The sequence below is a fragment of the Zootoca vivipara genome, chromosome 8 (genome assembly GCF_963506605.1).
Source record: "Zootoca vivipara chromosome 8, rZooViv1.1, whole genome shotgun sequence".
In the NCBI taxonomy this organism is placed as follows: domain Eukaryota; kingdom Metazoa; phylum Chordata; class Lepidosauria; order Squamata; family Lacertidae; genus Zootoca; species Zootoca vivipara.
Window position 1 is genome coordinate 84,165,929 of NC_083283.1, and position 27,290 is coordinate 84,193,218.

The following is a 27,290-nucleotide window of genomic DNA, read 5'->3' on the forward strand; positions in this document are numbered from 1 at the left end:
AATATTTTAAATATGAGTATAAATATATATGTGTGTGTGTTAAATTTCCGAGTACCTACTTTAACACAACCTGGTAGACTGTGTCCGCTGAATAAAGCTGTCCTTGGCTACAATGCTGAGGAGTGAGCCACCATGGCTGTCCAGTGATTCAACCATATTCTAGTCTGAGATTTCTCTGACTTTCTATCAAATACCAGGACAGCTATTAGTACTGGAAACTGTGCTGTATATAGTGCAACAGTTTTCTAAAAGTGCTGGGAATCCATTAAGGATATTAAAATAAAGTTACTGACAGTACCAATCCCAACGGTACAATCTTGCAATTGGTATTTCATTAAGATCATTACACAAAACTTATAATGTTCATCTTTTTATTGAATATTCAGGTAAATATTTCACATTAATACAGGCTACATAAAGTAGAGCCACTATACGACATGAAATTTACTCAACGTTTTTCCTTTTAAGTATGTAAACAATTATACATGTATTTATCACCCTAAAAGGTTGAAATCATGTACTCATCTAGTTCTCTGCTGCATACAAGTAGCATTCAGTAGTGTTTAGCCAAAAGCACTAAGTTCATCCGATTTTGAGTTCAAAATGGCTAAACTAACTGGAGAACAGAATCAGTTGAATAGGTAACTCATTTTGTTCTTACACAATGGGCAAACAAGTTTCTCTTGTTATAGCCCGCAGAAAAATTGCTTAGTTAGGCACATTTAAAAAATTCCCAAGTTCTTCCAAGGTCATATGTTTCTCCAAACAAGGCTTAAAAAAAAGAAAAGGAAAGGAAAAGGTAGGCCCTCCTAAATCAGTTGACGTATTTGAGGTGCATGTTTCCAATGTGAGGTGCCCAGGTGCCAGGCCAAATCTACAGGAGGAGAAACATCACAAAATATAGTTAATTTCAGAGTATGGCTCCAACACCACTATATAAAGACCTACAGAATCAAGTGGCGCAAAAAACCAAGTTCTAGCTGACTAAAGCTTGGCCCCAACACCCACATTTTAATGATCAGCTATCCCACCAAGACTCCATTTTGAGCAGAATCACACACTTAAGGAAAATGTAACATTAGGATGGAAGAATGAAGACACTCCTTGTACTCTTACCAAAATTCAATTATATTATTTAAGGCAGATGTTTGAAAATTTAATAGTACAAAAAAGCATTAATTACTGCACCTGCTGAGCATCGGTACATTCTGTTGAATTTTGGACAACCTTTATCATGGGATTCCATGCTGGATCTGGAGTATGCAGTCCATTGAAGAGAGGCCCACCTGGTCCATCAGCTAGCTGAGGATGAGACGGTATAATAGTGCCGCCATACATGGAGATTGGAAGGCCCTATGGAGAGACATGGTAATTTACAGAATTATGGTAATTAATAGAGAAACAGGTTTACAGATCAGTAGCAATTTTATTTGTAGTAACTAATGAGTACAATGCTACTGTTATGCATTTTCATTTCCCCCCAATAGGGCTTTGGTGGGATATTATCTGCAAGAATTCTACACCACCTCTAAGAGGCTCCCGAGCATAGACCAGGCATCCCCAAACTGCGGCCCTCCAGATGTTTTGGCCTACAACTCCCATGATCCCTAGCTAGCAGGACCAATGGTCAGGGAAGATGGGAATTGTAGTCCAAAACATCTGGAGGGCCGCAGTTTGGGGATTCCTGGCATAGACTAACCAACTCAATATTACAATACTATCCGCCTCTTTTAGAAGCTGCCTAACTAGATAAGATTCATTTATTTGATACCAGTTGAAAAATTGTAAACATTCTAGCCAACAGAAGCCAGGGCAGTTCCCAAATTTTCCCATCCAAATTAATGTTTATACTGCTTTTCTTACCAATTAAATCCCTCTTCTATCATAATAAATCTGGTCCTGCCCACAAGATATTATGTAAATTGGGACATTGGACCTAACAGACCTTCATGCCTAATAGCACATTTACCTACTGTACTCTAAGGTAGGGGGTCACCAACACTGTGCCTGTGGGCTCCAGAAGGCCCATCAGTACACACTTAACTAAGCTCAGAGTAGACATGAGGACCATTTCTGTTGGGTGGACTCCAATTATAGAATGCTCTTCCCAGTGAAGCCTGTCTTATGTCATCTTTTCAATTCCATGTTAAAAAAAAACCTGTTCTACAAGATTTTAAGATCTGCCTTTAAGTCTCTGTGATGTGGTTGATGCTTTAATGTACTAAACATATTTAATGGCTGCTATCGTTATATTGTATTTGATTGTGCTGGTTTTCCATTGGGTTTTTGTGCTAATTTTGGTATAATTATAAAATGGCTGTTTAATATTAAGGTTCTTTTAATCCTCTATACAGTTCCTAGACAACTTATAAACAAATAGGGTGGGATTCACCTAACAGCCCCCACCAACAGAAACCCTGCACATTTCTGCTTGGGAAATGGGGCTTCCCCCCAATTGGCTTGAGGGGGTCAGGAAAAAACCCCCAGAACAGTGTTGGGAGGTCTGTTCAATCAGGCAAGCTGGAATGCTTGTGCAAACAGAATGAGTGGAAGAGCACCATGTTGAATTCCACCCATAAACCAGTAGTTTGGAAAGTCTTCCTTTCCACAGGTACATATACTGTATGATCCTGGATACTCAAGAGAAACTATATTACTGTATAACAGACTCTTCTTTCCTATATACATCAAAATGTAAGGCTGTCGTCACCTGGCAGTTCGAATGGCTGCCAATAGCCGGGCACGCCAACTCCAGTGTGACAACAGAACAGCAGGTAGGCAGTCGTGCAAGCAAATTGCTCTGTGAAGCACCTCCCTCTCTTTGCTAAACACAGCTGCACCAAGGTTTAACAGAAGGGAGGAAGACACCTCAGAGAAAATTGCTCTCTGAAGCATCTCTCCCCTCCTGTAAAAGGGGGTGGAACTTGGGGTGAGCTGCAAGGAGACAGGCAAGGGGTGAGTGAGGTGTAAAGGAATGAGGGAATGGCCAGGTGTATGTTGGGGGGGGGGAGGATACGCAACAATACATATTATTAATACTTGAAACCGCAAGCAATGCAGGATGTTATCCCCAAACAATTAGCACAAATTGGCTATTAGACACCCCAGACAAACAGAAGTGATGCTATTCTGGAAGGACTGGAAGCTGAGAAGCTTCCATCGAGAATACAAATTCTAAGAATGTTCTACAGCTGTATGATTTAGTTTGATTTGAAGCAACTGTGTGGAGGTCTGTGCATAGTATGACTGTGCGCAAGTGTGAGAGAGAAACTTCTGAAAGCGTACTTTAGAGAAATCCACAAAGCTGTTCGGCATAGGCTGCTGGAAAATATTTGAGGGCGCCACTATTCCAGAGTCATCTCTCTCCATCGGCTGATGTTGGGAAAAGGTGCCTGGGTCTGACAGCTGCTGATGAACTGGATGATTTCCCATGACAGGCTGAGACCAACCTGACATGCCTTCTAGAAAGATAACAAAGCACTTGTTTAGGGATCAGAATAATCTCTCGAATTAATCAAAATTAATTAATCTCTCATATTACCCAAAAGTTAGAAAAGCTCCTGCTTGCTGCAGGAAGAGCCCACCCAACTCTACACACACTGCTCTTCAAGGGCAAGTGACCTTTCCATGGCAAATCCAAGGACTAGTTCTCAGTCCTCAATCTCCAAAGTTTATCTGCCACCCTCCTGAGATTCCTGTGGCCTGAGGTTTAGGAACATGATAAACTGCCTTATCATAACAAACTGTTTGCCCATCTAGCCCAAGTATTATCTGTGACTAACAGCAGAAAGTTCTGTGTCATCCTTCTAACTGGGGATTCCAGGGATTCAACCTGGGACCACCTCCATGCAAAACAATTGCTCTGCCATTTAATGGTTAAGTTGTCCCTTTCCCTCCCCACCAACATCCTCTTGTACTTTCAGTCACTTCTCTTAAGTGTCCTGCCAATGTCTCAAGCCAAACATGGTGCTAGCAGGACATATCTGCATAACAGTACTACTCAGTAGTAGCTGAAACTTCACTTACTGATTCACTGCAGCAATACCTACTCCCCAAGATACAAACTACTATTTGAAATTAAAAATGACTTGCCTCTTCAGAAATAGAAAATGCTGCAGTAAAAATCAGGAATTAAAACTCCAGCTGCTATCATAGGGTTCCCTTTTTGCCAGTACCTCCATTATTTGGGGTCTGATCACTGCACATCAAAGGCATGTATACTCCCCTCTTTTTCTTCCCATATCCTAGAAGTTGTCACACCCTGGCACCACTCCTGTTTTGGTATCTCCAGGATCTCATCTAGCCTCTATATGCCCTTTCAATAGTCTTCTGTATCCAATTTACTGAAAATTATGTAACAAAAGATCTTCCTTCCTGTTAACTGCTATTTTCAATTGCTCTGAATGCCTCTTCTAAACCACTGTGTCTCCTCCATACCGATCACCCCTTTCCAGTTTCCTACACTCACTCCATGGGAAGCATTGCACTGACTTGAAGATTCACTTTGGAGCTCTCTCCACTCGTGTGTCTTCATTCCTCTCATGCTGCACAAGGCTCACTATCAGTGTCCCCCAGACACTTTTCCCGCTCCCCTTTCTCTGAACTTTCTGCCATGCAACAGTTCTGTATCCCTGTATAGCCTTATTTTCCTGCAGCTCCACTTCTTTAGCCACCTTCCTGGCTATTCTCAGAAACACTCTTCTATTCAGGGCTACTACTGGCATTATTAAATTCCTGCATGAAGATTTACACTCTTGCATAAAGTAGGAAAAGCACAATGTGCATGAATACATGTTTAGAGTACTAAAGATGTTTAAATAATTTCTGTCTAAACAATGGACTCTTTAGGATATATTTAGTTAAAAGCTCAAGAGCTTGATATAATACGGCTGGGAACCTTCATCCTGTATTTGCAAATTACTGTTTCCTTTAACTCTTACAATCATTTCCTTTGGGATACTCACCTGAAACATTGTTAACACCAAATGACCAGATACCGCTGTGTCCAACAGGAGCTGCAAAGTTGGTTCCCAAGGGGGTAGGTGTGACAGAACCTCCTTGCCGAATCCTAGCAAGTCGTTCTGTTCCAATAGGCGGTGGCACCTTTCGATCTTGTGCTGTGCTCCCTGATTTTGGCTGACCCAGAGAAGAAGGTGCAGAAGCAGCTGATAGGGGCGAGGATGATCCCGAGGAAACTGATGGAATAGGAGATTCACCTGATGAAAAAACAGTTCTCTTGCTTTATCATACATGAAATGCTGAGTTACTTTAACTGCTGCTCTAGGAAGTTTCCACTAGAGATGAAATTCTCAATACTTCAGCAAAAGTACACTTCTACTGAAATCTGTGGGATTTAAATACTAAAAACTGTTTTGAATTTTAATGCATCTTAAATTAAGTTATAACATAGTGCTTCCCCCCTTCCCCAAATGTGTCTAATCATCAGTCTCAACAAAAAGCTGGGTCACCCTGCCCAAGTTATCTAGGCTCTTTAAATTTTTATACTTCAGAGCTATCTGCCAGGTTTATTGTTCTTAGTCCCTGACTGACATAGGATCCAATGGCTCTCTCGTTTATTTACTAAGCTTAAAAATAACCATAGGGGACATTTTCTCCATGACTGATCTATGAAACAGACTAGACTGCATAGTGGTCTGTTAACAAGCACTCAACTGATTTTCCCATCTCCATACACCAATGTCTAGGATAAATAAGCCACTAAAGAGAGAGATAAGGGGAGAAATAACCCAAAGGCAGCCAGCCAGCAGCTTCCTTGTGGTATATAATTGCAGCCTCCTCCAAATCACTGCTGAACAAACAAAATTATCAAGAGCTGATCTCATTCAGCAAGCATCCTATATAGACCAATTCTCTAGCTGAATCTATACTGTAATATGACTTAAGCATCACTTATTTACATTAAAATATTCTTAACTTGTCTAGGATCAGATAGATAGATAGATAGATAGATAGATGATAGCTAGCTAGCTAGAGGCAGTTTAAAAGTATTGGGTCTAAACTAAAGCAAATGTGCAACTGCATGCATGTTTCCTTTAAATTGTTTTTAAGCACCAGCAGTGGTCACAGGGAGCTGCAAATTTGAGCGGATAAACAATGAGAGGGGAAGGGTATCTTTATCTTCCTTCCAACAGAGAGAAAAGTAACTGTGACAGATTTGTGTGTAGGGAAAGCCAGATGGGAAAAGTCAAGCAACCCTCGCTCCATCAATTCTTCTATTCAAACTCTCTGAAAAGGAAGGGGAACCTTCATGTGACTTCATGTTATGTCTAATTTGGCCCCTTTTAAGCAGTTCAGTAATTTCATCTTTTCAAATTGCCTCAATTTCTCTAATTAATGCTGAAAACAAATTTATGTGTTAGAATCATACAGCCAGCAAAAAAGGTCAATACCAACAGACTGAAGAGTTGAATTAGACAGACCCCCAAAACTCCTACATGAATTTGTAGCACTTGTCCAAGGGTGTGGTGAAAAATGCTGTCTGTTAAAGCTGGGGGTCCCAACAGGTGCTGGCCCTTGAAGATAAACCCGTGCTCCTTGAATGTTTGCTGAAAAACCAGCCATAGGCGCTGAAGAGGAGTTTGAGGAGCTGCTGGATGGATCTAGAGAAGGTAAGTCTACAATTAATATGATTATGTCTGAAAAAATAACTCCAAAGACCCTACTTGTTACCCAGTTAATCTACGAATTACAGAAACCCTCCCATCATAATCTGATGAGATCTGTAGGATAAACAGATTCTCATTTATCTTGATTTCTATCATTAAAAAGGGCTGGGTTACATTTGGGATTTTTCTAGCCTGCCCATATAATAATTACATCCTGTGTTTTAAATATTACTTGCTTGTAGCCTTAACTGCTCTTCACAATCCTACCTACAATTAAGAAGAATATTTATAAATGTTCTGTGCATAGTTGAGTTGGCATAAATAGTTAGGCCAAGATAGGGAAAATTATTTGTTGTTGCCAAACTGGTCACATCCCCAGTATATACAGTAATCTCAAGATGGCAAAGTTACCTGTATAGTTTTGCAGTGCAAACATTTTCAGGCTGGCAAACTAATACCAGCCTGGCTTGATGTGAGCATTTCACAACATTAAACTGTCACTCTTACTGCAGGCATTAAACATTTTTCAAAACTTCAGGGAAGAAAACACAACCTGCACAGAATTCAGTTCAAAACCACATTTTTAGATGATGTAGACCAGGAGTGGCTAACTTGATGATGTTGGGACTACAATTCCTATAATCTCTGCCCACTGGCCACATTTGCTGAGATAAATTCAAATTCAAGAACATCTGGAACAGGTTCCCCATCCCTTCTGTAGACTCAATGAAAATATTTTGCTCCTCTTTTGCAGCAAAAGCCAATGACAGGAAAGTCTGCTGCTCAAGACCATTTTCTCATGGTTGATTAAGCTATTTTGCTTGCATATTTAGGTTCTAAACTAGCGAGAACTCCTCCCCAGATGGCGGAATATAGGTGCTTTTCCACTTTACCTCTCTCTATGTGGCTTGTCTCATCTACTGTGTGGTGTATTTTAAGAGCTCTTACAGGGCCTCACTTCATCCCCAGAATGACAGTGGGATAACTGAGGGTCACTATTTCTGGTTTGCTTGTTCTTTAAATGCCACCACATAGTGGATGGTTGAAAGGGTTCTAAATTGACATCTCACAAGTCTCCTTTATGTCCATTAGTACACACATAACTTTCTCACAATGGAATTCACATAAACAGGTCACAAGGATATAGCGCCCATGTGATGCAGAACTTCGTTTAAACTATGAACAGCAGCAAGTTGAGTAAAATCCTTCTTAATCTTATTTTACCAACTATAGTCTCTGTAAAGGTTAGTACTATCAGGACTGAGAATTAGAAATGCTGCCTATGCTCAGCAATTGATTTTTAGATCAATGTGTCAAAGATAAATATCTGTAAAGATTCAGAGTGGGTTTTTTAAAAATTGAACCCTACTGGAATTCAAGTTTGAGAATCTGAGAAATTGACGCTGAAGAGGAAATATCTGCTAAGCATAAAGCACAATGCAAAACCTTAGTGCAAGCATAACATAATCAAAGAGTGTGGCTTGTATTGACTGCAACTAAAACTGGTCAACACAACCAATCACCAATAGAGGGAATGGCCATCCTTCCATTTCCTATTTAATTATGCAACTTATTTTTATCTCATTATGGTTCTGACAAGAGCTCAAAAATAAAAAGCAGAGCAAAGCTTAAAATAGGTGGAATGCTGAGAAACATTTTCCTAAAATGCAACTTTTGGTTCCATTTTATTATGGAGTAGAGAAAAAGGCTAACTTATCAATGAATCACATTATCTTGTCTTAGAGGAAGACACAAAATCAGGAATGGGGAGGGACTGGTATGTGAAAGATTAAACAAAAAGTCCCCATCATCCATATGGGCCAGATTTTTTCTTTAGGATGTTCCGTTTCCCCCATCTCTCTATGTGGTTTCAGGAGTTACCTGAACCAATATTGTGTGCCAACGTTCATTCTACAGAGGCACACCAATTCCCCCATCTCTTGGTTATATTAAGTCACATTATGAAGAAAATATCAACTGGGTAAAAATAATGAAAGAGCCAACACAATTTTTGTTTTCAATATTCCTCTGGTTCAGGATCACAGAGACAATTTTAAGTTTGGGGAAGTTTTTCAATCGCTCTCAAGAGGCCATGAAGTTATCTCCCTTTCCATGCAGAACATAGCAACTCACCTACAGGACTAGTTGAAACTCTCTGGGAAGGAGGCCGGAACCCTGGAGCCTTGGAGTTATCAGGATGCACATTTTCCATGTGCCCCATCACAGAGTTACCCAAATACGTAGACTGGACAGCGTAAGGTTGGTCTGCTGCTCCTCGTGTGGACAGCGGGCAGTCTCCCCATCCCTGGTTAGCTGGCACCTGGTTGCTATCAAAAAGACTACTAAAGTGATTGAAGAGCGTTGCTGGGCCAAATGTAGGAGGCAAGGATTTGTTTGCTGGGTTAATATGCATCTGAGAACCGTTCATAACGTTCATGGGCGATGACAGCTGAACTGTGGGTGGTGGCCCTTGCGAAGGTGTCAAAGGTACTGCATTTGTAACGAAAATGGACTGAGGTTCCTGGTGTATGTTTGCATTTGGTACCATTGAATAAAATGAATTTCTGGGTTGCATTCTGTGAGAAACACGGGGTGCTGGTACAGCTAACTGAGGTAAGGTACCACTGTCCTGATTATCCGTAGCAACCGATCTGGGTGAAGCTAAGCTTAATGGAGCAGGTTCTGAACTGGAAGAAAAAGACATAGATATGGGAGGACTTAAGTCAGACATGTTGGTCGGCAGTGTTTCATCTTGCGCATTGTTTGGAGGTGCAGGGCTGCTAGATGGGCACGTTTCTATGACTCCCGAAGTGCTGCCAGATGAGATATTGCTGCTAGCAGCAACCGATGATGGCACACATGCGTTTCCAACAGATTGTTCTGGTGTCGATGCCTTTTCTTTGGGTACTGGGGCAGAAGAAACAGCATCTGTTTTAAGTGCAGACTGCTGTGCCTGTGGAACACTAGCGGGTAGAAATGTAGTGGGAGCATGCCCCGTGTTTTCAGGTGCAGGAGAAGCTGAAGGCAGTGTGCTACATGTTGTTGTCACAGTTGAGATCGCTGTCGTCATGGTACTTGTTTTAGGAACGCAAGCAAACAACTGTTTTCTGACCGATGATGGAGTCCGGTTACTTGTAACACAGAGTGGCTGGGAGGAGGCAACTACTGAAGAGACAGTGCCAGGACAAGTGGGAGCTAAACCCGTGGATTCAGGCTGCAAAATATTGCCATTCTGGTTAACTACGCGACTTGAACTGTTATGCTTTGGAGAGCTATTTGTGCTGCCTGGGTTAACTGGCCTCACTGGGAATGGTCCCCAAGTGTTTGGAGAGGTTGAAAATGTTCCTCCAAATTGGGCCATCGGTAAGCGAGGGTGACGAATTTGTTGCATAGTTTGGGCAGCCAATATGGCAAAGTGAGGGTGGGAATAAGCTAAGGGAAGAGAGACTGGGAAAGAAGAGCGCACGTTTGCAGGGACATTCTTGCTTAATTTGTTAGCAGACTGGAAGGTAGACAGCGTTGATGACTGAGAGGTGACAAGAGATGGAGCTCCAAGGGGAAATGAGTTTTTGTTTGAAGCTGAAGCAGTACTGACGCCAGATGAAAAATTTGTATGGACTGACTTGGTGCTGGAAGCAGGTGTTCTTATATGAGTTTTGGGAATTAAATCTTCCAGTTCCTTGGCAGGATCTTGAATAAGGGCATTAATAAGTTGTACTGCATATCTTGTTGATTCTGTTCCACCCCTGAAATAGAGAAGGCAGGATCATCTTTAGAACACAAGCCTCAGTTCAGTACAACTTAAATCCATTTGAAAAACATGAGCTTTAAACATTAGATTTTAGGCACTCTACCTTATTGTGATCATTCTCTCTCCGTTTTTATCTTTTTGTTTGTCCACATCAATATGAGCACCAGTGACATCCTGGATTGCTGTGATGTTGCACCCACCTCTTCCCATTATTCGAGAAACAACGGACGCTGGGACAGAGAGCTTTTTTGACCTAAATGACAAAAATTATTAATGTTTTGAGGGCTTCCTGTTTTTAAGTTTAAGAGATTTAGGTAGTGTTATAATATACTCGGCCTGAAAAGCGAGATGAGCGCTGCACCCCATAGTCGCATCTGACTGGACGTAACCATCCAGGAGTCCTTTACCTTTAACCAAATATTATAGTATGTAATTTTGATAACTAGACAGGCATCTCAGGATAGTTAAGTGATATTCTTGTGGATATTCTGTTAAATTTTGACACTACCAGTCTTGCACAACTTAACTAAGAGCATTGTTGAATTTTGATTTACAGTTAGTATTCTGGACCTTGTTAGATGTGTGTTCTGGGCATGGGGATTTTTGTTTAACTTAGGGTAATAGCTCTTAAGATAATGCTACTGTAATTCACACATTAACTGACAAAACTTTTAAAAAGCCGCCCCCATATGTTTACTACAGTGGTACCTCGACTTACGAATGGAGCTCCATCCGCCATTTTGGATGCGATGCGAACAGGATTTTTTCGACTTACGAATTTTTAATAGGCTTCTACTTACGATTTATTCGACTTACGAAGGTCCATTCGGAACGGATTAAATTCGTAAGTCGAGGTACCACTGTATTGACAAACTGAATGGTTACTATGCCTTTTAACTGCTATGCATGCTTTAGAACTGGAGATATACCATATATTTTACCCTACAGATCTGAAACCACTAATGAAGAAGCTCCATGTGTGCTGAAAGGCATGGAAATATGTTTTTTTTTAAATAAATCCCTGTTATTATTTATCTTGTACTTGTGGAGTCACTATCTTTTCCTTTATTTTTTAAAAAAATGACATTCCCTTCAACAATTCCAGCAACATTGGAAATTTAAAAGCCCTTTCCCCAACACTTCCTCACATGGATTCTATTTTTTCCCTCTCTTCAGCTCAGTTCCAACAGTGATACATAAATCCGTAATCCATACTCCCCGAAGTTCTAAACCTTCACTGATTCCACCCACAGGTTCATCTACAGCCTATTCATGAATTCTCTTCTATTCCAATGCAGAAGTTTTGAATGCCACCAAAGTACCTTTTTGCTCCTGAACAGCAGCGTCCGCCTCTCTGCAGCTGAAACTGTTCAATTGGCGCTGACTGCAGAGTGTTGCTGGGGGAAGGGTCCTTTAAAACTCTGCCTACTTGCCTGTCAAGGATAGAAAATACAATTTTCATTAGTTTTCTAGGCAAGAGATGAAGAGTTCCGAGTCATACATTTTCAAGCTCAGGTCCAGACAAGAAAACATTCTCTCATTCTCCCTGTTTTATTTGTTACATATATATTATCAATCTCTGTGGAAACCCAAGGGATCTCAAGAATGGCTGATAGAACCGCTAACTGATGTCTGTAACAAGATTCTTGGGGGGGGGGGGGACAAGGCACCCGAGACCTGATCCCAAAACCAGAAGCGGACAGAACTCAGATGAAGAACTATCGCCCAATCTCCCTTGGCAAGGAAACGGTCCAGCACACCCACTGCCTCACCTGCAGATGTTAATGTGAAGTAGAGCTGTGTCATCAGCATATTGCTGACATCGTACTCTGAAACTCCAAATGACACCACTCAGCGGTTTTTTGTAAACAGCAAAGGGGATAAAATTGAGCCCCGAGGAACTCCACACTGATGGTTCCATAGGGCTGCAGAGCACTCCCCAACCATCACCCTCTGAGAACCACCATCCAACTAGGACTGGAACCACTGCAAAGTGGTGCCAGCTACCCCCAACATAGACAACTGCTCCAGAAGTCAATGGTATTGAAAGTCACTAAGAGGTTAAGAAGAATAAACAAGGACATATTTCTCCTGTCTCTCTCCCAGCAAAGGTCAACATACAGGGCGACCAGGACAGTTTCTGTGCCAAAACAAGGCAAAAAACAAACAAATACCCAAAACCCCACAACAAGCCCAATTGAAATTGATCTAGAAAATCAGTTTCCGCCAAGAGCGCCTGAATCTGGTCCATGACCACCCACGGGAGTAGTTTTACCACTGCCTCCTTCAAGCAGGCCCCTTGGGACCAACACCTCTCATAAGAAGGCATGAATCACCTGTCTCCTCACTGCTAGTTTTTTTAAATCAGCCATGAGGGTCCCAGAGCATAAGTGGCCGCCCTGACCAATCCAAGCACCTTGTCTGCATCCTCGAGCCTTACTAACTTAATAATAATAATAACAACAAAAATAATAATAGGGCTCTTATAAGAGAATTGACGTCTGCCTCCCACACTCCCAGCATCTCATCTTTACATAATGGGGTGCATACACAAACCTCAGGCTCAACTCCCCGCCTCCACGTGCAGAACCTTCACTGTGAACTAGGATCCATGAGTAGGCGCTGCTTATGTGATGCTGCATTACACTTAAGTTTGTGTGATAGGAGAGCATGTGACCCTAATGTTTGTTCCTCAACTCCACAGCATTTTAGACTTACAATGTATGTTAAAGTTAGCAAATGCCAAGTGCTTTTTTCAAAAAAAATCTGACACGTGTATCCACTACCATTTGTATACTTTCATACCTTCACCCCCAAATCAAAACTGATCAAATTACCAATCCTTATGCTCAAACTGGTCAGACGCCATTCGTGAAACTGCATGGAAACAACTTACCTTCTCACTACTTCTTTCCAGCCTTCTTCTCTTTTTTGCCCTCTTTTTGGACTAGTCAGATTCAACTTTATGTTTGGAGACGTCAGAGGCAGGGACACAGATTTATAACTTGTTGTTAAGGAGTTTGGATTAGCTTCACCTTCAAGTCTGAAAACAAAGATAAGTTTGATTACTGATTGCCTGCCACCAAATGATCAAAACCTCAATTCCAGTTACTGAATTCCATGTAAGTCAATGATACAAATTGTTATCAATGGGGTCCTCCAAGTGCTCAGGCAGCATAATTCTACTTCCAGATGAGTTCAGGTGAGCACAGAATATGGAACATTTGTTCCTCATAAAGGAAGCTCTATCAACAGATCAGTGCTAACGACTATGTAGGGGCACTTGTTTCGATAAAAGATTAATAACTTTTGATAATACTTCATGACTGCATAAATTGTTTTGTGGCAACAGTTGCATTAATTTATGTGCAAAGGGGATGGGGGATTGTTGAACAGACTGCTTACCTGAATCTAGTGTTCTTAAGAGTGGTAATTATGCAGATGCGCTTACAAGTTATGCACCTGTGCACAGCATTGTTCAGAACCTTTTGAATTTAAAATTAACTTTTGGCACGAAGGATCTGCCCAAGTGTAGTGTAAATGTACCACAACTTCCTGCTTCACACTTATACAGCTACCTGCAACAAGGAAGACTAACTGTGTGGATGTACAGATAGCTATGTGGGAAACATCAATTTCAGGTAAGCAACCTCAGCTTTGTGTTTTTTTGTGGGGGCACAAACATAGGAGATTGGTAAGCTGGTTATTGGGATGCAGGTATCTTCATATCAACAAGGATAAGGATAGCCCACATCTGAAGTGTCCAATCAGCTTAAGTTGACAGCTGGGGCCCGTTAGAACAATACATAGGGGCACCATGCAAAGGTCACTATCATTTGACTAGAATGTACTCAAAAACCACCTGGTACTTGGTATTAGGCCAGTTCATAATGTTACATGGTATGTGAAGAGACCCAATTAGAAAATTCTGAAGATGGCACTTGGATGAAAGACAAAGAAGAAAATCTCCCTAATGATGAAATGGTGGCTGAAAAGAGAACTGAACAGAAAAATGTGGAATTCACCTCATAGGCCATAAGCACTATAGTCAAAAAGCAGATCTTTTGCACTAGAAGTATCTAGGTTTAGCTCTAGAAGGTTTGAATGATGCAGAGGCAGAACCTGTGTGTGCCTGGGCAGACCAAAACTAGTATATATTGCAACTATAACTGAAATCCATCTAGCTGAGACACCTTCTCCATAGCTGTACCAAGGCCCTGGTGCTCACTTCTGAGACAAGTTTGTCATGCTCCCTCCACATTAAACTATAGTGAATGCCAAAGACTTCTGGTTTTAGTAGCTGGCTGATTTTGAGCTACTTAGATATGTCAGTTGTAATTGTTTCATCTTCTGTTGCTGCTTTTAAGTATTTGTTTTATCTTTTTATGCTATATAACAACAACAACAACAACAATTTATATCCCACCCATCTGGCTGGGTTTCCCCAGCCACTCTGCTTGGATCTTGTAAAAACTTGATGTTTTGTTATTTTAATAGTGATGTTCTTAGCTACCTTGTACTATTTGTAAGAAATGTGAGGTATGAATCTTTTAAATAATACGGAACTAGCTAATCATGAAGCGTAGGTCCGTAGTCAACATGTATTCACAGGATCTCTCTAAAACAAGCACGGGGAACTTTTAAAGGGTCTAACTTAGGCCCACAAGGCTGTTTCCCTATAACCACACCCACATGCCCACACATGACATCAACCGAAGGGGCAGGCAAACCCAGAACTGCAAAGGAATGACCAGGAGCATTAAAGGGAGCTTCCTACTGTTCCTTATCAAGCAGTCAATTCCAGTGGGCCTTGCATACGGTGCTAAATTTTAAAAGGTTACGAATGCAAGCCTTGCTTGTACAGGGACAATATAAAGTGCACCCTAATACTCCCAATAGTTTCTTTGCAGTCATGTCAGGTATGGATGGGACAGGTGGGTGCGGCTGGGGGAAATGGCCTTGTGCATTATGTTAGCCACCCCTGCTCTAGATGTTGGGGAATTGGGAATCATTAGCATACCTTGCCTTGGCTAAGCAACACACTTGCATGCTAATGGTCACTGCTCCCACCAACAGGAAACCTCTGATGCAGGAGGATGACAAATGCTAAGAGGAACACACAGGTGCTCAGGTGCAGAGCAAGCAGCATCTGTTACACCCACCTTCACCATGAGGTCAGAGAACCTGTGAGCCCATTGCTGCCCAACCCTGTCTTCAAAGTTACATTCTGGGAAAACTAGATTATATCATTTGCTGTTGCTGCTGTCTTGGAGGATTAACGTGCAGCTGTTGTTTTTAATTGCTTTGCTTTTTGATCAGGAGGGATGAATTAGAAGTTACTAAGGAGAGTTCATCTCCTTAGTAACCTCTAATTTGGGGATCTATAAGGTAATTTAAAGCCTCTAATCCCCTAACCTTGAAGCCCGAAGTCCAAAACATTTGGACTTCAGAAACATTTCAGCATCAAGCTAGCATGAAAAAACTCATAACTTGTGACTCACCTGGTTTGCACTTTGGAAACTGAGGTGTTAGTCTTGTCTTCCTGAGAAGGGAGCAGTACTGAGGCATATCGTCTCTCGCCTGAAGAGTGCGTGTCCATAGTGAAGTTCAGTTCCTGGCTTTTACCACCACTGCTGCTCTCACTATTGCAATCTGTGCTGTCTAAGTTGTCAGAATCACTATTCCCACCGGCACTACCACCTCTTGGCTCTCCGTTGATTTTATTTTTATCTGCTTTTTGCTGTGCTAGAGTTATATGCTGGTCTGGCAAAATTATCTGCACATTTTGAGGAGTGTCTTTTGTTTTATTCTTCTTATTCTTTCTATTTGTGCTGGGAGTTGTTACCACATTGGCCCTCTTCTTTCCAAAAGCATTTGTGAAAGTAGTTGATGTTGCAGATATTCCAATAGTAGTTGTAGTGGTTGCACTTGGAGGCTCTAAAGGAACTTCTTGATCAACTGAAACGAAACAGATTTTAAAAAAATAAAACTTAATGATGGGAACAGAGGCCTCCCCCAACAAACTGTATCAGAATGGTAGTGACGGCCATGACATCAAAGGCAGAGTTTTTCTGCAAGTTAGACCAGACTTTTAGCATTCTGGTTTTAAATCTATTTTTTAAATGCTTACTAGCTGTTTAAATCACAACGGATGAATTAAAAAAGCACTTCTTTTGAACCTGCTGTTATAGGAACAGTTTATTTTCTTCTGTATGTATCATATAGAACTATATAGCATCAATGTATAAGGGTGGCAATGTTTACAGGGTGGCAAGAACTCAGATGGCCTGAAATTAACATGCAAAGCTTCATTTCAGAGGGATAAGATTTGAAGGTGATGTCAAAAGCTTCAGGGAAGAGATGGATTTGGCTGAGTTACTAACAATGGTGTAAAGAAAGTGACAGCACAACTTGAGTCCCATTTTTGCATTACCCGAGTTGCTGCAGCACCCACATAGTTAGGGTAGAGATGAGCTGGGCCATTCTGAAGGGGCTGTAACCAGGACTCACTTTACCCCGTGCCATAGGAGTAAGTGGTGCTGAAGTCAGTTCTGGTCATCGGAAATATTGGGGGGTGGGGGGTGGGGGGAGACCCAGGCCAGGTGTAAAGAAGAAACAGGAAGGGATACTTGAGAGAGCAGGAGATTGCTGGATGGCCAAGGGTAACAGACACAGTGCCTACACACAGAGATCTTTTCCCAAAGCAGTTTAAATCTACAATTTGACTGGGTTGTGGCAGAAGAGGAAAGATGACCCTTTGGGGCTGTCTTGTTAGGTTGGGCATGGGAGGCTCCAAAGCGTCCTAAAGGATCAGTCCAAGGTGGTGCTGGGGGCCTTCAGTTCTCACCCTTGATCTGTGGGGTGCTTCAAGGTATTATTCTGACCACACGCTGTTTAACATGGAGAGTTGGACTTTGGTGTCACCAATATACAGACAACACCTAGCTCTAACCTACAACCAGTTCTTTTTTTCCCCCAGCTGGAACTCAGTGCCATTATAAGAGAACAATAGAAGCTTTCATGGTGAGTTAGGGCACCTCTTTTTCTAGAAAAATAGCACTGCCTGCATCTTCCTGATGCTGTGGAACATCTGAACAGGTGTCTGAAAATGATTCTGGCATACATGAGGGTGAACATGCTGAGGCTTAATCCAGACAAGATGCAGGTACTCTCCATGGATGGAATGATTTAACAGTCCTGAATGGGGAAGCACTCTGGCTTGCATCTCGGGATTAGGCTAGGAATACCTTTTACCAGTTTAGGCTGATACAGCAGCTATGGCTCTATATAGGTGTGTTTCTGGATGCAATTCAAAGTGCTTGTCTTAACCTTGTCTTAACCCTATATGGTTTGAGACAGAATTATCTGAAGGATAATTGTATGAAGCAATCAGAAACTTGCCTGGGCATTGAGATATGCCTCAGAGACCCCGTTTGTGCACTTTCCTATGATGTCAATTTGGTTCCCAGGTATGAGAAACAGGGCCTTTTCTGTGGCAACTCCCAGCCTGTTACACATAGAAGTGTGCATGACCTTTGCACTATGCATTTTAAATGGGTTTAAAAACCCACCTTTTTCAAAATGTATTTTCTGGACTAAGCCTTTTCTTCTCTACAGAGTCATTCTAAATACAACTCTACTAGCTTTACAAATAAGAAAGGAATGTGAGCAATGTGTTTGTGTGCGATGTACACTGCTAACAGAGTCTGTCACACATGACTTGGATTTCCTTACTCAAATGAAGTGACCAATTATTACCAAAACAATTGTAAAAATTACTTTCACTCTGCACTTTAGAAGAGTTTCAAAACCCTAAAATACAAGTTTAGAAAATTATTTAAGTTGAAGGAGTGATGAATTCCTCACCATCATCATCATTCTCATCTTCATCTTCATCTTCTTGCAGCTCTAGTGTTTCCTTAGGTTTGTGCTCCTCATCTTCTTCCTGTTTTCGTTTTTGCTCTTCTTTCTTCTTCTTCCTCTTCTCCTTCCTCTTCTCTCTCTTCGCTGCAAGAGCCTGCTTTCTACTCTCTTCTCTGGACTGTGGAAAAATAATTTGCAATATACCTTATTACACACCAATATAGAATATAAACATACCTACATTGATAACTACAGCAAATGCATTATATAAAAAATTCTAAATTCTCCAGTCTTCCTTCTGGCTCAAGAAACCTCCATAATGAATGAAAGTAAACAGAAGTGTTTTTTTCCAATCTGGCTTGGCTCACACAGATCACATCGTGTGGGAAAGCACACTGTTGCTTAGGTCAACTGTGTTATAGATATGCTGAAATTGTCCTTAAGAGGGGAAACCCTGAAATATACTGAATATAAATCAATCTGCAGTGGTCCTGCTCTTTTACATTGCAATTGTAGACCAGTTTTATACCTGTTTCTAGTGGACTACATTTAGCTTAAGGTATGTTTAAGTAAGTATCTATTATGATTTTGGTTTATATTCCAGTATAAAGTATTGGTCCAGTTTAGACAATCAGTCTAGGCTTCATAAAACATGAATATGATCCTGACTAATTAACATGAACTCAGAGTTCCCCAGATTAGACATAATAGGAAACATATGCTTACTACAAGCTAAAAAAAAGTGGTGAAGCAGGAGTGCTTGGCCTCTTGACACTTGTTTCAAGCTTTATAAATGTATGAGGCTGAGAAAGGGTGTCCAAGCTAGACCATAGTGTAGTGGACCACTTTATGTTATTACTATCCATAAGTAAAGAAAGCTTTACTTTGGAATCCTCCCCCCCAACCACAAGCTACTGCTTTAGTAACTACTAGCTTGCTAGGTTACACAGGAGGATGTAGCAAGAAGGCCAAATCTAATCCAGAATGTGGCTCATAGGGATGGTTAGGATTTTCAATTGTTAGATCTATACCCATTTGACTTATAAGTCTTGCTAGCCTGAGTGAAGGAGTGATGGTGGCTTAACTCCAGAAAATTAAAATCCAAAACAGACTCAGATTAATCATCTGCTGCATTTATCCCATGCAGGTGCATGAATAAGTCTGAGAGAGGATTTCACTTGATTTATGTAACTTTATTTAAGCAAGGTGATTTACTGCATCATCTTACCTTTTCCAAATCTAGCTCTTTCAGCAGGATGCTTGCATTCTTATTTGCTTCAGCTGCTTGCTGGTCCTTTGCCTTCACAATTGTTTCAACACACTGGTGACATTTCTTCAGCAAATCCTATACAGTACAAAGGTTGTGAAAAAGAAAGATAGGCTCAGCAAGTTGCTAGACACCAAGAACTATCTTCACTGGCATATACAAATGCAGTACTGGAGAATATGTCTGTAGGTAATGACTTAAAGCCAGTGATTTTTGATTACTGTTAGGCTGATCTATAGTTTTCTGAAAATACAGCTTTTAAAGCAATTATCAATTTGTTTGCCATATGTGTGCTAACTGATCTTTCAATGCAAAAAGAGCAGAATTGATACTGAAGCTGCAAATTTAATACTATAAGAGTTTATTGTTCCAACTGCCCTTGATAACAAGTGCAAAAACATAACTACTAATGGAAGTAAAGGTGATCAATTTCCTTAGGCATATCCAGATTTGAAGATGTTGGATATGGTACACACCAGAAAAGCCTTTACTACTTCAGACAAGATTTATAATTGTTTCCATTTTTTATAGTCCACCTTTCCTCTAAAATAACCAAGGTAGGCTATGTTCATCTTCTGTATATATTTGGTTTTTAAGAAGAATATCAATACTGATTAGATTTGCCTTCATGCTCAGTAGAATCAATATCTGTTGAATTTATCTATGCATTATTAAAAATAAATACAGTATGGGAGCTACTGCTGGGGAAAAAAACCCACTGTTGATTTTTATCATCTTTAAGTTGCAGGTGGTGCACCACATCCTTTAAGAACACATTGGGAGCCTTTCTGGCACTCACCTTGTCAGTTATTGTTGCTATGTACCTCATGCATTCAATGTCTGAAGGAAACTGGTTAACTTCTTTTACCAAAAACTGTACCACTCTTACGTGACCCTGAAAAAAAATAAAGAGCAGCACCAAGGTTTTATTAATTTATCATCTGCTATCAGAATGGTACACACCAATATGTATACACTAAAACATAAACAGCATTAAAAGCAGTACAAAATAATCATTAAAACTTTAAACAACTGCATAGGCCTGTCAGCATAGCAAGGTCTTCAACAAAAAATCAAAAGCAAATGTTCCCAGCACACAACCAGCAACACTAAATACAGTACCAGACTTCTGGTTGAGGCCAGCTGGGCTTCTGAACATGGAGAACAACCAACAGCACTCCTCTAGATGATTGCATTGATCAGGCTCAAGGATCAGGATTCCTCAAGATATCATGGACCCAAGCTGCTCAGGGCTTTGAACTTGGCCAGGGAGCATACAGGCAAGCCAGTGTGCATTGATATGATATGATATGATATGATATGATACATATATATGTAAAAGGTGGTTGTTGGTGGGTCTCCACTTTTCTCCGCAACCGCTTGACCGATTCCGTTGAAATTTGGACACAAACTTCCATTCACATGTGGGCGTGTTTGCATGCACTTAGATTGTATAGATGGGACACCATTCACAGGTAAAACATGATTTTGCGTTAAAAATATAGCTCCCTCCAGTGGTCATCCAAGGAACAGCCGCCATTTCCTTCCCCCCAACCCCCCCTCCTACTCATCCTATGGCACCATTGAGGCCTCTCCAGCTGCCGACGCTGCGAAAGGCACGCCGGGCCCCATAGCCGCCGTCGACCCTGCCTCCAACGCCAACACTGCGAAAAGGAAACCGGCCCTGACTAGGCCACAGCAAGTATGATATGACATGATATATGATGATATGATCTATATATCAGAGGTCACATGCTGCCAGTCATCTACCTCCACCAGCAGCCTGGCAGCTTATTGGAGTTTCCAGACCAAGACCAAGGGCAGCTCCACATGGAACACATTGCAGCAATCAAATGTCAAGATTAACAATGCATGTACTGCAGTGGCCAAAATTATTTCGATCCAGATATAGTGGTAGCAGACATACCCAACGAAGCTGGTAAAAGGCATGCCAGCCACAGAGGTCACTTGGGTCTGTTTTGAACCACTACCCTCCTTCAGCCATAATAGCTGGGGGCAGCTGTCAGAAACATGCTGTCAGAAACATACAGCAGGCCCTAGGTCGGGAAAGGCTGTCATAAGGCAAACAGCAACAGGAAAACAGGAAAAGAGGAATTTCATTCATTCTAAGATAAAATATAGGAAAAACCATAAAGTTGACTTTTTCAGATTTAAATTTTGTAAAACATCAATGAACTTACTTTACGAAATGCAGACATAAGGGGGGTAATTTTTCTATTATCTGCACCATCCACATCAGCTCCTGCCTGCACAAGCAGCTGAACTACATCAAGGTGGCCACCATTAGCTGCAAGCCAGAGCGGTGTGTTCCCTTTCTTGTTGCGAACGTCAATATGTGCCCCCCTGAAAGGAATCAGAATTAAATTCAAGCTGGCGGAAAAAAAATCCAGGCAGAAATTGAAACTACATTTCAGTTTACAAACACTGGTTATATGAAAGCTGTTAAGAACTACAGAATATCCTTCATGATCTTGAGGTATGTGCTATAAAGACTAAGCTGAAATTTAAAATTCCAAAAATGGGGCCTGCAACCACCCCATCCTTTTCCTAACATGTTAGCACTATGTCAACTGGAACATGCAAAGTGGCTTTTTTCTCTTTAAGTTTTTATTTTTTATTTCTGCAAACCTTGCCAATGCATGCCGATAATTCCCTCCTATGCATATGGCTTACCCGTTTAGTAAGCCATAGTCAATGGTTTACTTCAAACATGATGAGTGCAACATTTTTACACAGCCCCTCTAGCTAGCAGGAGCAACAAACCAAGTTTAGCATTATGTCCAACACCAGATATTGTAGTTTGTTTCATTCAAACAAATCATGACTGGTAAGCAGGGCTTAACTTTGTGGTTTGTTAGGAGCAGAACTTTAGTATATTACAATGCTAAGTTCCACTAGTTAGAGGGAAGGAGTGAAGCAGGAGCCTTCTGCAGTCACATGGTAAACCATTAACTATAGTTTACTATGATGTGTGAATGCTGCCAGACTCAACGTTTTATGCCATTGAATTTCTAACGAACTATTTCAGTTTTTGCTCCTCCCTGTGGCTTGTACTGCTGCAAAATCACCAGGTTCTTCTGAGTCTGCTGGTACCTACCTTTTGTATGTGGGTACTCTTGTTTTGACAGCATAATGGTGGGCACTAGGTAAAGTACTATTTACATTAGTTGTTATAGCTATTCATGTAAAAAAAATGACATACCGATTAATCAGGAGCTCACAAAACTTGTAGTGGCCTTTATCTGCTGCAATTGTTAAAGCAGTATCTCTTGAAGAAGGCACAGGAGGAGCATTGACATCTGCTCCTTTATCAAGAAGAACTCTTCCAACTTCAGCATAACCTCCAGAAGCAGCTTCCATCAGAGGGGTGAGCCCAGTCTGTTTAAAAGAATGTTTGAAATTCAGTCTATATAAAGCCGTTCTAAACATAGTCTAGAAATAGTTGCCAATCTCTTTCACTATGTAAGGACCCCAATGAATGCAAGACCTATCAACATGACTAGGGTAGCTAGAGTCACATGCAATGGATTCACAAGTAAAAAAAAGCTGAAAGATCTTGGGACTATTATGTTCAGGTACAGTAGGAGCATCTGTACAGCATAAATGTTCACTTTAATGGGTGTTTGCTTTAGTACAGAACTTTGCTGCCTTGAACACTGTACACTTGAACAATTTGAACAAAAGTACCTCATCATTTATTTACTAGCATGATATTCAGAATGTTAGTATTAATCTGCTCACCACAATATTCAAGATTTTGTAGTTTTTGCATTTTCTTTGGCTAGTACAGGCACAGGCAACCTTAGCTCTCCAGATGTTTTGGAACTACAACTCCCATGATCCCTAGCTAACAGGGCCAGTGGTCAGGGATCATGAGAGTTGTAGTTCCAAAACATCTGGAGAGCCAAGGTTGCCTATGCCTGGGCTAGTGTTTGGGCTTACGTTCCCTGCTTCTCTCCAGTACACCTGCACGACTCCTCCTGCAGAGGCTCCCACAGGGCTATAGTTCAGAAACTAAACTGAGTCAAAACTAATGTATTTCTTTAATCTCCAATTTACCTCAAGGTTTCTGCACTTTTAGTTAATAAGGGAAGAGGAGTGGTCTTTGCCACTACTGGCATGCACCTTGATGTCAGCCATGATGTGGTATCATGAATAATGGTACATTTCCTAAAGTAAAAGCAATAAAGCCTTCCAATACTCAGTGATGGACAAGATAAGTTGGCTTGATTTCAAATTACTGAAATAGTTAAAACCCGGAAGCTTTAAACTAAGTCTATTGCCAAAACCATTTTTACCACAAGTCTATTTGAGAAGAAAGCTATCTGCTGGCTCACCTTTGCCCTATGTTCAACATTGGCTTTTCTGTCCAAAAGCAGGCTGACCACCTCTGCTCTGCCCTGGAAACAGGCCAAAGTGAGCGCTGTATTCCGATTGGTCTCAATCTGAGCGTTTATATCAGAGCCCATATCAAGCAACAGCTTCACTGCAGGAACATGGCCATTCATAGCCGCCAACATCAGAGGAGAAATGCCTAGCTTACTCCCAGTCCTAGAGGGAAGAGATAATTAATACAACCACCAGAATGAAAGAACCTGGACAAATGTACAGAAAATTTTCCACTGGAAGGATAGACACACACACACACACACACACACACACACACACACACACACACACAGGTTTACAGAAAAATGGAAGAGAAACCTAACTGACAAAAGCAGACTGGTCTCAGTTGATACCACCATTTTACATGCTAAAAACACTAGCAGGAATTTGAAGGGGGAAATCTACTAACAAAGTATGTGAGCTTTTAATATATAAAAAATAGACAACAAAAAATTGCACATTTGTTACCAGGAGCCCGTATTATGATAGTTTAATACAACTGAATAGGATCAAAATAGATCAGTTGACTTAAGACATCCCCTTTATTCCTCCTCCCAAGACAGAACCAGAAGTGGCAAATGCAGCATGCCACAGAGCCCAAATAAACATAGCCTGTTACCTTGAATTAATTTCCGCTCCAGCATTAAGCAGGATCTTAATAATATTAACATATCCCCCAGATGCGGCAAGACTAAGAGGTGTATAATCAGACACATTCCTGTGTTCTTTATTTGCTCCTCGTGCCAGCAGTAAGTCAACAACCTGAAAGGTACAATATTAGCAGGATCAGAGGATAACAACAGACTCTGGCACAGGGTGGAATTCGCAAACAGCTAAACAGTTAAATGGCAAGTCAGGGAACCAAGGTTCTCTTTTAATCCTTTATTTTCCTCTATGACTGTACAAAGAACCAGTTGTCAATTTTCATTAGAGTATAGAGAGATTATGGCAGCAGAGCACTCCTCAAAATTAGTTTCACTAGTTTGTATGCTTTTAATGGTATGGAGAATCCTACAATAGTCTATATCAAGGTTTCCCAAAGTTGGGTCTCCAGATGTTTTGGGACTACAATTCCCACCATCCCTGACCACTGGTTTGCTAGCTAGGGATGATGGGAGTTGTAGTCAACAGCTGGAGACCAAAGTTTGGGAAACCCTGCTCTATATACAAAATCCACAGAACAGAACACTGGTCGCTTACCATGAAGGCTCTTTCTGGTTTGATGTGGAGGCATCGAGAATGGGCTGTCTTGTTGTACTGCCCAGGACACAGAGTTCTCATGTGACCTGAAATTGTGTTGCTCCAGACTCTTCTCCACTTTCCTGCCTTGACCAGGAACAGAGCTCTCTATTCTAGCTTCCCTCTCTTTCATTCCTGCAACAGGCTTCTATGACTTCAAGAATTTCAAAATCGTGGCAAGTGTGTGATCAATGGAAATGTAACATTTGTCAAAGTCTCTAGATTGCATTGTGAGGCTTGAAAGCAGCAAATTTAACAGTAATGGTTCTTTCCCCCCTGCAGATCCCAACGTGCCCTTTTTTGTCTGATTGCATGGAGGAAATTTTCCTTCTTACAGAGTGCCATAGTTTTCTTTTTCCTTTTCAAATGGATCTTGAAGAAGGCAACAAAAAGGTACTACCGGTAGTAACAAGAACTGAAAAGGGTAAAACTGGCGAAGGGGTAGAAGCTACTGAAGTCACAGAAGGTGTTTCAGAAGTGAGAGAAAGGACATGGAAGATTCAGCTCTGTTCCTGGGCAAAGCAGGCTGAAGAGTAAAATCTCTCTTGAACTCAGATCTGGTATACAGTTACAGGTGGGATGCAGGTGGTGCTGTGGTCTAAACCACAGAGCCTCTTGGGCTTGCCAATAATAAGGTCGACAGTTCAAATCCGTGCGACAGGGTGAGCTCACGTTGTTCCTGCCATCCTAGCAGTTCGAAAGCATACCAGCATGAGTAGATAAAGAGGTACCACAGTGGCAGGTAAACGGCATTTCCATGCACTCTGGAACTTGTTACAGTGTTCCATGCACCAGAAGTGGTTTAGTCATGACCCAGAAAAGCTGCCTGTGGACAAACACCAGCTCCCTCGACCTGAAAGTGAAGCACCACACCCCATAGTTGAATTCGACTGGATTTAACCACCCAGGGGTCCTTTATCTTTTACAGTTACAGGTTGCATGATACCTGCCCATCCTGAGCAGTATGGAGAGTATGGACAGTCCAACTTGGATGCCTTTTTCACACCAAGCAGAGAAGATTTTGTAGAATCTTGTTTGCCTGACTGACAAAATCAAATCTATCAAGAGCCATTTTAAGAATGTATGTAGGAAAGAGAAATTTCTACTATTGGTAATCCCCCCCCCCAAAAACACAAGTTCAATACAATATGTATACAGTGGTACCTTGACATACGAATGCTTCGACTTCCGAAGGTTTCAACTTCCGAAGTTGACAACCCTGGAAGTCTTTTCGCTGCGCGTGCGTTCTGCGCTTGCGCAGAAATGCGAAATTGTGCTTTGCGCATGCGCAGAATGGCCGCTTCGACATCCGAAAACCTCGACTTACGAAGAGCGCCGTGGAATGGACCGTCTTTGTAAGTCGAGGTACCACTGTACTTATAAACTAAAATATACCCCAAAAAAGTTTCAGGCTGCTACATTCATGCTCTCTTCTCTTAATTTAAGACTAAAGAATATGACAGATTATAACATTTACCTCTTGGCGTCCACCAGAGCATGCTAATGAAAGTGGAGTGTCCTTAGTACGTTCAGATTGTGCTTCTATATCTCCACCCTTGTCTAGAAGGATCTCTACCACACCAACATGTCCAGCAGTTGCAGCTAAAATTAGCGGTGTAAATCCTAATAGAGATTATTAGAAGCCATTTTCAAACGAGAGGCAAAGAGGTAGAAAGAAAAGTTGTGTATTAAAACTAATAATTCAGAATAAATATTGGCAATGGAAATCACTGAACGGTCAATGTTTGAGTCTGTGATAAAGTACCTGTGGTGGGGGACAAAAAGCTAACAAGAAGCCTCTGCTAAAAAAACATATGCTCCATTCTCAGTTAATGATCTAAGTTCCATATAACAAACATTAAATTCCCCCCAAAACTGTTTCAAAGCAGTTTTTCTTCTATGAGCTAGAAAGTTATGAAAAGTAATGAAATGTACACTATCCATGCATCAAGCCCTGAAAAAAATACCAACAAACAGCAGCACTTCAGTATCTTACCCTTCTTGTCTCTGTGTTCTATACTGGCACCACGTGCTATCAATACAGAGACGAGCTCTTCGTGACCACCAGCACATGCAAGAGTCAGCGCAGTATCGTGGTTACTCTCCGTCTTAACAGTAGAAAGGATATGTTAGG

The 27,290-nt window shown here is 41.2% G+C and overlaps 1 protein-coding gene across 9 annotated transcripts in view; it reads right to left on the reverse strand.

Annotated features, from left to right (window-relative positions):
* Positions 1-354: 354 nt before the first annotated feature.
* The window catches only part of ANKHD1 (ankyrin repeat and KH domain containing 1), an 80,561-nt gene continuing 53,625 nt past the window's right edge, over positions 355-27,290 (reverse strand). For 3 of the 9 annotated variants that reach the window (XM_035103524.2, XM_035103530.2, XM_035103520.2), the window contains 19 exons: positions 27,153-27,264; positions 26,634-26,779; positions 24,537-24,679; positions 23,866-24,079; positions 22,731-22,906; positions 21,709-21,871; positions 20,307-20,402; positions 19,469-19,585; positions 18,244-18,418; positions 15,879-16,335; positions 13,274-13,420; positions 11,700-11,810; positions 10,481-10,630; positions 8,760-10,372; positions 6,411-6,620; positions 4,965-5,216; positions 3,286-3,461; positions 1,189-1,353; positions 355-874 (listed from right to left, as the gene is read on the reverse strand). In XM_035103524.2, the coding sequence (XP_034959415.1) occupies positions 815-874; positions 1,189-1,353; positions 3,286-3,461; positions 4,965-5,216; positions 6,411-6,620; positions 8,760-10,372; positions 10,481-10,630; positions 11,700-11,810; positions 13,274-13,420; positions 15,879-16,335; positions 18,244-18,418; positions 19,469-19,585; positions 20,307-20,402; positions 21,709-21,871; positions 22,731-22,906; positions 23,866-24,079; positions 24,537-24,679; positions 26,634-26,779; positions 27,153-27,264 (4,683 nt within the window). In that variant the 3' untranslated portion in view covers positions 355-814. The remainder of the gene's footprint in view (positions 875-1,188; positions 1,354-3,285; positions 3,462-4,964; positions 5,217-6,410; positions 6,621-8,759; positions 10,373-10,480; positions 10,631-11,699; positions 11,811-13,273; positions 13,421-15,878; positions 16,336-18,243; positions 18,419-19,468; positions 19,586-20,306; positions 20,403-21,708; positions 21,872-22,730; positions 22,907-23,865; positions 24,080-24,536; positions 24,680-26,633; positions 26,780-27,152; positions 27,265-27,290) is intronic. The other 6 variants (XM_035103527.2, XM_035103525.2, XM_035103526.2 and 3 more) reach the window with 6 other exon arrangements.